Raw genomic sequence first — 13043 nt, forward strand, 5'->3', positions numbered from 1 at the left:
GTGTACATTTCTCAGAGAGGCAGATACAAGCGTTGATCTTTTTTATGTTTCTCAGGGGCCCTTTCTCCCTCGATTTTGCTGCTAAGTGTTTTCAGAGTATTATTGTTGTTACTTTCCATGGGTTCCGCACTCTTTACTGGGTGGGGCCCTGGGCACAGGGGGACAGCTTGTGCTGGCTGCCCAGGCAAGATGCCATCCAGAGTCAGATGCCTTTGGAGGGAGAGTTTCTGGTGACTTGGCTTCAGTCTCTCTCCTTAGACTTCTCTCCTCCAGGCCCCACCCCCCACCTCCCAGTTGGAAGATGAGGTCATAGGTTTACTCATTTGTCTCCTCTGGTGCCTGAGTCAGTCTTCCAAAACCACGTTCAGCTTGGTAGCAGAAATCTCACCCTATCCAGGGCTACTCACGATTAACCTGGAAGTCTGGCCAATGTTCAATGTGGCACCATCTTGAAGAGGAAGTGCTCATATTTCTTGAAGCTGAAACTTTAGATTTTGTGTGTCCATTTGAAATTGGCAGGTACTTTTCCATATATTATTTTCTTTCATCTTCAAATGCATCAGCTCCACTTTCCAGACAGTTTGGTCACATGTGCAAGGTCCTGCACTAGGCACCAGGACCCAGGGATGAATAGATCGCTCTCCCTGCCTCTGTTTCTCTGGTTGGTGAAAGTGAGGGAGGTGGTACCATTAATGGTATCAGAATCACATGCTGCTGCTGCTGCTGTGGGAGAGGCGAGTATGGGGTTTAGGGGATACACAGTCTGGCTAATGTGGGTGACACACAAAGAGAATAGTCCTGTTCTTATTTCTGTCAAAGAAACACACACTCAATATCACAGGGAAGGCAGGTGGGCTTCTGTATTTAATTCTGATACCAGTCAATTGCTTGTGACTATCCATGTTGAAGAGCATGTTAAAAAGAATTCTGAGGAGTCCACATGTGAAGTCAGTGGGGGAAGAGTTACATGACTGACTAGTGATGTCTCCTATGGCTTGGGAGAGGTAGTTGCTATGCCAGGTCTAGATTTAACTAGACATAGATGCAATTCTTATTCAGCAGAGAGATCACATGGAAGGGTCAGGGGGTTTTGTGATTATCTAGAGATTTATGAAGCTCTGAGATTGATCTCAAGGCTGGCACTCAGCTCTCAGTGTGGCCACGGCTAATCTGCTAGGACTGCTGGTAGAACCTTCCATAAGAACACTCTGGGCTTACATGGTTCTGACCTCCCATAATTCTGCTTTGCCTAGGTAGAAGCAAAGAACCATTCTCTTACTGCTTCCTGTGCTTTGCCAGTGTCTGTGGCCAAGTGCATGGAGGCAAGGGATTAAAAAAGCAGAGATGAGGATGTGGTGTTTCTCAAAGAGATATTGATCACTTGTGTGCTTATTCTTCCAATCCTTGGATAATAAATAAGTTCCATACTGTAGGTTAACTCTGGTCAAATGGCAGTGGTTCCTGGGAGTCTGTGTTGAGAAGGATTGGGAGATTTCAGTTTGGTTCAAAGAAAGAGATTGCTATGATTGATTAGTGATGTCTATCATGAGCATAAGACTGGTAAATGTGGCATGTACTCAGTGCATTTGAGTATTTCTTTTGCCCAAAAGTTAGACCGGATGCTGATCTTGAACATTAACTGCCAAATGGTGGCATGTACTTAGTGCATTCAGGTATCTCTTTTGCCTAAAAGTTGGACCACGTTGCTCATCTAGACCATGAGACTGAGACCATGACTTCAGATCCCTGTGTTCCTAGTACCTGGCATATAATAAGTGCTCGAACAAATCAGTGAATCTATATAAAACTCATCTAAGTGTCATGTTGTGCACATCAATTAGTTTTCACATTGCCCTAAGTTATAAGTTATAGACAGGGTCATGATTCTTGTCTCAACTGTATGATTGAGGACAATGAGGCTCAGAGATGTTTATCAACATGACTGGAGTCACACAGCTTCTCAAACAAAGAAAGACCAGAAGGGAAGTCCTCCAACTCCTAGGCCAGTTTTCTCATTCTTTACAAAGTTAAAGGCCCATAAGGGTGGAAGATGCCAGAATCTCCAACTGGGATGCTGGTTAAACCTGCAGATTTCTGAATCAGTGTCTCTGGGGATGGAGTCTAGGAGCTAAAGAACAGGAAAACTAAGTGACTTAGGCAAGTCCATTGAATTAGTAACTGTGTGGCCAAGATTTGAGTCACAGTATCCCCTACTTGATAATCCCAAATGTGATGAATTCCACAAAGGAAATGAGAGGTCCCATGGGAGTGTGTTCCCATGCTGGCTCAGATTGAAGTCAGACAAGCAAACCTTTCTCAGTCTTGAAGCATTTGGCACAAGGCAGACCACATACCCAGTATCTACCCCTATTTCTCCCCTTTCAACCACAGTTTGAGCATTTGCAGCTGTGTCCTAAATCCAGGGCTTGGCTGATTTTTCAAAGGCCTAAAAATAGAGGCTCCTGTTCCCCACGAAGCAATTCCAGAAGACATTTCTCTCTCCCCTTCTTCTTGCAGACACCCCTGAGATCTCCATTCCCCAAATAAAATCATGATGAAATTCCAGGAAAAGCCATTGCTTGTTTCTCAGAATGACTTTCCTGCAGACAGTGAAGGTGCTTTGCGTTCCCCAGAAGCACATAAGAACTGCAGATTAATTATACGACATAATTATCTCTTTTCTCAAAATCTGTGCAGTGGGCACTTGGAAGCAAGCACAGTAATAGTGGGCTTTGGATTGCTACCTCAGTAATGAGGATTTGTAGAAGGAAGGCAGGCTTATTCCAGGGGAAGACTCCATAATAATGAGCTGCATATAGAGCTTATTTTGGAGTATGGTTAATGTTCGCTGAAGATATGCAGCATGATTTCAACAATGCACCAATAATTATTTTTATTTCAATAGTTGAGTGTTTATCTTAATCTGTTTATCTTAACACTCAATCTTAATAGTTGAGTGTTAATCTTAATCTTAATTACAAAAACATATATTACATATATATACATATATTACAAATCCATCAAACCCATAAATCTACAGACAGTCTTAGGATGAGGCTGAGTGTGTTAGCTACCATTGCTGTGTAACAAATATGACCTTCAAATTAGCAATGCATATTTTTTATCTTTTTAAATTTTATTTAAATTCAATTTGCCAACATATAGTATAACACCCAACACTCATCTCATCACGAGCAATGACATTTTTTTAAAGATTTTACTTTTTTGAGAGAGAAAGAGAACATGATCTCAGGACTTGGAGATCATGACCTGAGCCAAAGGCAGACACTTAACCAACTAAACCACCCAGGTGCCCTGCAGTTTTCATTTATGATCTTACACTTTCTGTGGATCTGGAAATCAGGAGTTTAAGCCAGATGGTTCTGACTTGGGATTTCCCATGATGAGTCTGTAGTGATGATGTCAGCCAAGGTTGTATTCATTTGAGGGCTTGACTGGGGCTGGAGGCTCAATTTCCAAAATGGCTCACTAGTGGACTAACAAGTCAATGCCAGTCATTGGCAAGAGGCCTTAGATTCTCTCCACATGGATCTCTCCAGAGGACTACCTGAGCATCCTCACAGTGTGGCAGTTGCTCTCTCCAGAGAGCAAGGGGAGAGCCCCTCAACATCTAGTTTCAGGAGCCACACATCATCACCTCTTCAGTAGCCTGTTGGTTGTACACATGAGCCCTATTGGGTGTTGCAAGGAGTACTGGAGAATATAAACTCCAGGAGGTGAGAATAACAGGGTGGAGTGGGCAGAGAGAAACAGAAGGGGTTGTCCCCCAAATCATATTGCTGGTAAGTGGCAGGGCTAGGCTTCTGTCTAACTCTAAATCGTAAAGATTTTATTTATTCATTCATTTATTCATGAGAGACACACACAGAGAGGCAGAGACACAGGCAAAGGGAGAAGCGGGCTCCATGCAGGAAGCCCGATGCGGGACTCCATCCCAGAACTCTGGGATCACACCCTGAGCCAAAGGCAGACACTCAACTGCTGAGCTACACAGGCGTCCTGTCTCACTCTAAATCCTAAACTGACTCTGTTAAACCAAAAGAATGCTTGGTAAGTCCAGTGGGCCACAGGAAGATCTCATCATAAAATCTCTCTGTAGCAGAGTTCTCGGTGATAAAGGGATTTTAAAGTGTGTTACCTATTTCTGGAGGCTTTTTCTTCTGTTTTCTCTTTCTTCTGACATTTGTAAAAGGAACCACACATAAAGGTCCACCTTCTCATCTAAAGACTATGTTTTTGTTTTAAAGAGGTGTCAAGGAATGACTCCTGCTCAGACTTGCCAGAGATCCAGAATGGCTGGAAAACCACTTCTCATACAGAGCTCGTGAGAGGAGCCAGAATCACCTACCAGTGTGACCCCGGCTATGATATTGTGGGGAGTGACACCCTCACCTGCCAGTGGGACCTCAGCTGGAGCAGCAACCCCCCATTTTGTGAGAAAAGTAAGAGTCATCTTGTTTTCTTCCTCTAAGTCAGTGGGTGGTAAATCTCTCCCATGGAGTGTTTTCCATGTAGATGCAGTGATATCACTTCATGTAGGATCTGGCCTCCCTCCTACTCCATCAGCTCACTGGTGCTGCCCACAAAAGTCCTCTTGGAGTTCTAGGGCAAGGAAGTCAGACTCAGGGGCCTTCAGAACCCTGGTGGATGTAAATGAGTGAAATAGGCTGAGGGAGAGACAGTAGGGAGTGGTATAGACTGCGGCAAACGGGGATTGTGTAACCTGCGTAAAAAACATCATTCAGACTCATCGTTAAAATACCTGTAGTAGCCACGCAAGACCAATCTAAGTTGGACCTTGGAGTCCCAGTTCAAAACCCCTACAGGTAGCTGACTTCATTCGAACAGCACCATCCAGCCTTGTGGCTCCTTCTGCGTGCTGCCCTCAGGAGTGCAGGCCATGCAAGGCTGGTGATAGCTGACCTGATGTCTTGAAAAGCAGGAGAAAAAGGAGGTGATTCTGGTTTCTACACTAAATTTTAGTGGGAATGGGGGAGGAGCTAAATTTGAGGCTGGCTTCTTCCCACTAACCATTTGCTTCCTACCTCCTCTTACATGAGCCTCCGTTCAGCAGTTGTCTTGCTGGGAGTACTCTTGGGAGTACTTGGGTAGACTTGCTCAGCCTGCCTTGAGTGACCAGTTGCATAAGAAATATTAAGTGTCAGCAGAGAAAGAGGGTATTGGGAGGGCATGGGGGGTTGCACACAATCCCTGTCATAAATATTCCAATGGCAAGGAAAATTAATTATAACTGGGGGAAACATGAAGGAACTTGCTAAAAATCCACTAAATGGGCTACATAGACATCTGTTTGTTCTACAACAGTATGTGAGGTGTGTGTGTGTGTGTGTGTGTGTGTGTGATCATGATGGGAAAATAAAAGCCAACAGTGAGAAGCACCATGGGTGGTGAGACCCATCACAGACAAATTAACATGACCTACATCATCATTACTTTTTTTTTCAAAGATTGTATTTATTTATTTGAGAGAGAGAGCAGGAAGAGGAAAAGAGGAAAAGGGACAAGCAGACTGAACACAGACTCAGCACCCTGAGAACAGAACTGGACTCGGGCTTGATTTCACAACCCCAAGATCAAGACCCAAGTTGAAACCAAGACTTGGAAACTTAGCTGATTGAGCCACCCAGCCACCCACCCCATCATTACTTTTAAAAATGTTTTAAATACACATCTTAGTATGATTCTTAAACTTTTGAATAATGATTCTTTAAGTTATTTGAATAATGTTTTTAAATTCTTGAATAATGATTTTTAAATATTTGAATAATAACAATTTTTAGAATATTTTGAATAATGATTTTTGAGAATTGTTGAATAATAATGATTTTTAAATTTTTTTAAGTCATGATTTTTTAATAGTAATTATTTTTTTAAATTCTTAATATTGACTTTTTTAGGGGTGCCTGGGTAACTCAGTTGGTTAAGTGTCCATCTCTTGATCTCAGCCAGGTCTTGATCTCAGGGTCATATGGTCAAGCCCCATGATGGGTCCCATGGAGCCTACTTAAAAATATATGTATAAATAATAATGATGTTGATGATGTACATTGTGTTAGTGAGTTCTGAAGGCTTGGAGAGGACATAAACTAGCTCTCTCTGGGAAACTCTCAACTGCCTCAAATTTTGCCAAGAAAAGGCCCAAATTAGAGCAAATGAATTTGCATTGGGACCCTTCTAGGTATCAGCATTTATGTTCCCAGGCTGGTTGCCTGTCGCTCTGCATGTAAGACAGAGACCCACCATCCTGCCTCGGTGGCTTCTCTTCTAGTGAGATAAGAACAGCAGAACGTCCTGAGAACAGTGGGGTCTCCCCCCTAGAAGTCCCTAGTGCAGTCAATGCCTTTCATTCATTCATTCGTTGGTTCAACTACACTCGCAACATCAAAAGATGTATGTAACCGTAACTTCACATTATGCAAATCACAGGTGCTTACTTCCAGAACTCAAGCAGGAGGAAGCTTAGGAAGTACAAAGTGAAAATACCTCATGATCTTCCTCTCTGGAAATGATGCCTCTCACTTAACGGGATGCACTGGGTGTTATGCCATATGTTGGCAAATCAAACTCCAATAAAAAAAAAAAAGATACAAAAAAACAAGAAAAGAAATTATGCCTCTCCTAAAAGTTTATTCTGTGTTGTTCCAACTGCATTGTGTGTTACACATATGCACAGAGATGTGTGCGCATGCATGGTAGGCATATATAGACTCAGGGATATTCATGCAGAAACCCCTATAGATGCAGATATTTTACCACTGCTGTTTTCTCAACTCAGACACCCAGATAGCTTTTCATATCATACACGTGGTGTGCTTCATTCTTTTTTTAAGTGACTTCTTATTTTCCTTTTCTGTATATTGATTTTTTTTAATTGAAAAGTAATGTAAAACAGGGATGCTGGGGATCCCTGGGTGGCTCAGCGGTTTAGCGCCTGCCTTTGGCCCAAGGCGCAATCCTGGAGTCCCGGGACCGAGTCCCGCGTCGGGCTCCCAGCATGGAGCCTGCTTCTCCCTTCTCCTGTGTCTCTGCCTCTCTCTCTATGTCTATCATAAATAAATAAATAAATCTTTAAAAAATTAAAAAGAAAACAAGGATGCTTGTTTTATATATACAGGCACCATAAAAGCAGTGAAGGTCACCTCACTTTGCTCTCTTTAATGGTTGCTCAGGATTTCATGCAACAGCTGTTCTGCATTGAACTCTTCCCCTGTTAAACAATCTGCATTGTTTCTTTTTTCCTTGTCTTTTTTTTTTTACCATTGCAAATAATGGTGCAATGTACAACCTCGTACATAGGTCTTGGAGTCCTGATGCAAACATTTCTTTGGGCTACTTCCTATACGTGGAGTTAAACTCAGCTCTCTTTCATCCTGGCCCTTTTGAAGAGCTCAGATGCAGTTCTTTTCCAAACAGGAAAAGAACAAAGTTAGGAAACTTGGCCAGATCATTCTATAGTTCTCAGCAAACCTGTGATCATCAAGAGCCCTAACACCCTCTCAATCTGATTTTGTCCGCAGTTATGTACTGCACCGACCCTGGAGAAGTGGACCACTCAACCCGCTTAATTTCGGATCCCGTGCTGCTGGTGGGCACCACCATCCAATACACATGCAACCCTGGCTTTGTGCTGGAAGGCAGCTCTCTTCTGACCTGCTACAGCCGCGAGACTGGCACACCCATCTGGACGTCACGCCTGCCCCACTGTGTTTGTGAGTCCTATCTGTTGACTTGATGCCATCTGTTGAGTTGATGCCAACAGAGGCTCACTTCTTCTTCATGGTGGAGGGCTGGGCTGCTGGGTGGAGACATTCCACTCTTTAAGAGCACTTACTGCTATTACTACCCCCAGGACCATGGGTGGCAGATCGAAGGCATGCATACTAGAACATTTATTGGGAATTTACAGTAAATTTATTGGGCACTGTGCTAAGTCCTTTACCGAACGTCCCTCCCGCCTGCATCGAGTGGCCTTGTGAGCAAGGCACTGCTGTCTCCATTGCAAGAAGAAGATACTAAGGTTCAGATAGTGAAATCATTGGTGTTAATAGTGGACCTGTCTGACTCTGCAGAAAATCAAGCCATCCACTGGACATGAAATCGGTGTATTTAAACCGATTTAAACTTTAGTTTTATCTATGTGAAGCCCCTAAAGCAAATATTTGATTAAGAAAAGATTTTAGGGATTTCTTAATCAAAAAGAATCAAAGAAAGGCTTCCAAAGTCATTCTGACAAGGGAGGAATTACTCTTCTTGCCAAGGAGAGAGGGCAGAGAGCCGTAGTCCAGGGGGCTCAGCCTGACTGATTGCTCATGAAATCACCAGGGAAGTTTTAAGACTCCAGAGATTCTGGTGCTCCTGGTCTGGGGCGGAGCACGAGCAGTGAGGTTTGTCAAAGCCCCCACCCAGGGGTTCCAATGTGCAGCGAGGGATCAGAACCATTGCTTAGAGAAAACAGGAGGTAACACAGAAGGAGCAAAGCCTCACGCAGTATGTGGATTCGAGAAACTGTCAGCTGCGCTAATATTTTGTCTGAGTGTGTTTTGAGCAGCGCCATGAAGGCTATAGCCAGCTCGAGCTGCCAGTAGGGCTACATCAAAACTAAAATTAAAGTCTTCTGCATGGAAAAGGGGGACATTTTTATTCTGCATTCACATGGAACAAGGAATCTTGGACCTCACACCCTGGGTCCCCATCCACCTCTTTAGCAGGATCCTAGAATTTCAGAGCTAAGGGCATCTCGGAGGTAAAATACTGTACAGTTGATGGGTAATTCAGACATAAGACACATCTGCTCCCTTTTACAGCTAATAGTGATTATTAGTTAATGATTGTGTAAGACATCATAGTAAGCACATTATATGCTTTCGTGAATGTATTGTGCATGTGTAGGTGGCGTGTATGTATCTATGTGTGTGCGTGCAAATGTACTAAGAAAACCAAAGCTCAGGGATCCCTGGGTGGCGCAGCGGTTTGGCGCCTGCCTTTGGCCCAGGGCGCGATCCTGGAGACTTGGTATCGAATCCCACATCAGGCTCCCGGTGCATGGAGCCTGCTTCTCCCTCTGCCTGTGTCTCTGCCTCTCTCTCTCTCTCTCTCTGTGACTATCATGAATAAATAAATAAAATCTTAAAAAAAAAAAAGAAAACCAAAGCTCAGAGGGGAAAATAGATAACAGTAGTTATTGTTTATTGAATGTCTAAAACACACTGCTAAACACATTATATGTGTGTGTGAATGTATAGGTGTGAATATGTGTGTGTGCATGTATAGGAGTGTGTATAAAAGCAGCTGAGACTCACAGGGACATGTGATTAAGGTCACAACACTTTTCCATGAGCAGAGCTGGGATTCCAGTCTTGGAGTCCAGGGCCACCAGCCTTGCCCAGACATATTTCACTGTAGGTGGCAGGGGACAAGCCCCTATAGGGTTGTCCCAATGAAATTGCAGCCTATGGCCCTAACCCCTCACCACAAGCATATCCCCTCCCAGTCCCCAGACCTTTGGTCTGAGTTCACAGTGGATTATGGGGAGGATTGTGTCTCCCAAAAGATATTGAAGTCCCAAACTCAGTACTATAACTGGGACCTTTTCTGGAACTAGGGGCTTTGCAGTAATCAAATTAAGGTAAGGTCCTACAGGGTTAGGATGGGCACCAACGCAGTGACCAGTGTCGTCATAAGAGGGAAATTTGAACACAGAGACCCGGGGGCATGCCTGGGTCTGTGCTTGCAAGTCCAGGAACACCAAGAATTGCCAGCTACCACCATTGGAAGCTAGAAGGAAGGAAACAAGGACAGATCCTTCCTTCCCAGAATTCGGAGGGAGTGTGGCCCTTGAAAGCCACCCTGACCTGGGACTTCTAGGCTCCAGAGCTGTGAGACAGTGCATTTCTGTTGTTCAAAGCCTCCCGGTCAGGTACACTCTGCTAAGTCAGCCCAGAACACCAGTGCGGTTCCCATTCCCTGCTGGTGACGGTAAGGGCGATCAGAAGCTGCCTAAGCCAGTCAAGCTGCAGAGACCCAGAGATGAGAAGCTAAAAATAAAAGCTTATTGAAAAGTACTGAAAGGTGGAGATATCATTTAAAAGAAAGAAAAAAAAGAAAGAAAAGTCACTTCGCTAATGAGGCACAGCCTCCAAAGACCCTCTGGGCTGTGCTGGTTGCTGGGTTTCAGAGACACAAGCCTCCCTCCCTCCGGGGCTGCCGTACCCTGGAATCTCAGTTGTGACGGCTTCCCTGACACCCGCGCTAATGAGTCACGAGCCAGGCTGGGTGTCAGGAGACATGCGATCCTCCCAGAAGCCCAAAGAGGAACCCGGCATGTGCTTCCAGCCTCATTACAGGCAAGCGAGACTGGCAGGAGATGGGAGGCAAGAGGATGGTCAGTTCTGACAGCAGGAGTGGGGTGGGGGGGGTGTCAGAGAGAGAGGCAGGTTGTATTCGGGTTCTGAGGGTGTTTTTAAGGATGAGTTTGTTAGGCATCCACAACTTTCCAGTGTTTCCTCTGCTGAACAAGGGTTACAGCCCCACTGTCAGCATCCCAAGTCCTTCCCCAGCATTAGTGCATTTAACACTCTTGAAATTGTATGGGTGGCACCTGTGTCCACATAAAAGCAGGCAAAGGAAGCCCAGAGAGGGTGAGCAGCTTTCCTGAGGCTACACAGCAGGGAAGGGGAGAACCCAGGATTCCGACGGAAGCCAGACTAAGCCCAACAGCAGTGTTTTCCTACCTCACCCTCTGCAGTCCCAGCTTCTGAGCAAAGCTCCAGTGCTTTACTCCTGACAAAGATCTTCCACCCACAAGCTCATGAAGCAGACAGAGCCAGCTGTAAAAGCTCTGGATGTCTCCAACTTCTGTTCCCAGTGTCTTCCTCAAGGCCAGAGTTTGGTCCAGCTGGGACTCACAACCATGTCTTTTCACTCCTTCAAGAACTGACAGGTCAAGCATAGTTAGAAGGAAGTGTCTGGAATTCACAGCCAGACATACACCCCCAGCTCTGCGGGGTGACCTTGGGTGAGTAGCTTGCCCTCTCTGGGCTTCAAAGCCCTCAGCTGTGAAAAAGAAATGATACTTCCTACCAAGCAGGGCATTTGGAAGTAACTCATTCAATTATTCAAAAAATGCTTCCAAATGCAGGCACAGGCATGCCCAAACTTTCTCAACTCACAGTACCCTTGGCATCTCAGGAATTTATTTGGTAAATATCCTAGGCCAAAATACGTAACAGTCCCATTCGTTAAGTAGTTATATCCAAACAACTTAACAAAGAACTATATCCTGACGACTTAGTAGCCATCTGAAAAAGTAATGCACATACTATAAGATTTTATTTTTTATTGCATGTTTTAAAGATTGTATTTATTTTAGAGAAAGAGAGAGGAGAGAGAGCAGGGGGAGGAGCAAAGGGAGAGAATCTCAAGCAGACTTTACACTGAGCGGGGACCCCGATGTGGGGCTCGATCCCACAACCCTGAGACCATGACCTGAGCTGAAATCAAGAGTTGGATGACTCAACCAACTGAGCTCCCCAGACACCCCATGATTTTCATTGCATTCTTAAGTAACTAGAATCGCAGCTACAGGGGTGTGGGTGCCTCTTGGCCTCTCTGCCAAATTTCTCAGATTTCAGCATCAGACTGGACTCTGCCACCTTCATTCTGTTCCAATTGATTTTATCAGAGCTCTTTCTTTTTAGCAGAAAACCCAGCTTTGCAAAGCTGGGGCATCATCAAAAGGAATGTAGTTCTGTCTAATGTGAGAACCATTCACATGGGTCTGAGAGATGTTCCTTTGTCTCCTCAAATTTTTGAAAAATCTCACCGGGCTGCTGTTTATGGTGGCACCCCGGGGTGCCTCGGTACATGGTTTGGAAACTGTGGTGCAAAGCCCTAAAAATACAGCAGTGTATTAGCAGACATAATCCACATTCTCATGGAGCCTGGGGTCTGTTGGAGATGGGAGGAGGAAAGGCAGGTCTGTGAAGCAAATAACAATGAATCCCCAGCGTCACCTCCTCTAGGAAGGCCTCCCTGACTGTCTAGGCTAGGTCATGTTTCTCTTCCTGTAAGCTCCCACGGCTCCTATAGTTGCATCGATCACAACACTTGTGGCAGCTTATTGAAGTGATCCCTATCTGTTCATAGAACTGAATACATAACTCCCTTGCCAGGATTGTATCCAATGGGTTTTTGCAGCCCTCAGGCCCAGCAGGCTCAAGAAACCACAGTACTTGCTACTATTACTGTCATTGATATTGTTGGCAGTACTAATGGGGTATTTGTTGCAACTTCTCTTCTTTGATGGTGACAAAAGTAGTACCTGACTCCTGAGGCTCCCATCCAGGAGACATAAACTGCACCACCAAAAGTGATGAAAAGCCTACAAATTCAGGAAGGGTTTAAGGGTGACTCCCCAGGGAGGTCCTTAGGGATTCCCCAGGAGGCCCTGGTTCATCGCAGCCCTGCCCTCAGAACACCACTAATAGGAGATTTCCTGACAGGGGCAGAGCCCACATGGCCAGACTGTGGCCTGATGTGTCGTCCCCAGCGGCCTCACCTTGGCTCCCATGGTGCCCCATCCTCATTTAGAAATTCCTGTCTCTGAGAAAGCAATAGCTCAGAGGAATTCATCACAGCCCAGGGGATTTGGCCCCCCGCCCCCGCCTCCACTACCACAGACATTAACTGCACCGGACTTCAAACCCAGGGGGTCCGTATTTGCATCTCAGCTCTGCCACTTGCCAGCTGGGTGACTTGGGACAAACCAGCGTCCTCATCAAAAAAGATGACCGTGGCGACCATAAATACAGAAGCTCATAACCATGTGTGTGGCATACAGTAAGTGCTCAAATAACACTGGTTGCTAATGACCACACAGTTTCAGGCTTCACTACTTATGGGGCATCTTACAAACCGTTCACAGCAATAAACTGGGGAACCTGATGTTGACACTTTGTTCAAATGTGCTCCAAAAATATTTTCCCCCTATAGTTAAGGAGAGG

General features: G+C 45.0%; 1 protein-coding gene across 8 annotated transcripts in view; it reads left to right on the forward strand.

The window, feature by feature from the left end:
- Positions 1-13043, forward strand: part of SEZ6L (seizure related 6 homolog like) — a 188992-nt gene that overhangs the window by 159250 nt on the left and 16699 nt on the right. For all 8 annotated transcript variants that reach the window (XM_077874113.1, XM_077874114.1, XM_077874115.1 and 5 more), the window contains exons 11-12: positions 4269-4463; positions 7560-7751. In XM_077874113.1, the coding sequence (XP_077730239.1) occupies positions 4269-4463; positions 7560-7751 (387 nt within the window). The remainder of the gene's footprint in view (positions 1-4268; positions 4464-7559; positions 7752-13043) is intronic.

This window comes from Canis aureus, chromosome 27, assembly GCF_053574225.1.
Source record: "Canis aureus isolate CA01 chromosome 27, VMU_Caureus_v.1.0, whole genome shotgun sequence".
In the NCBI taxonomy this organism is placed as follows: Eukaryota; Metazoa; Chordata; class Mammalia; order Carnivora; family Canidae; genus Canis; species Canis aureus.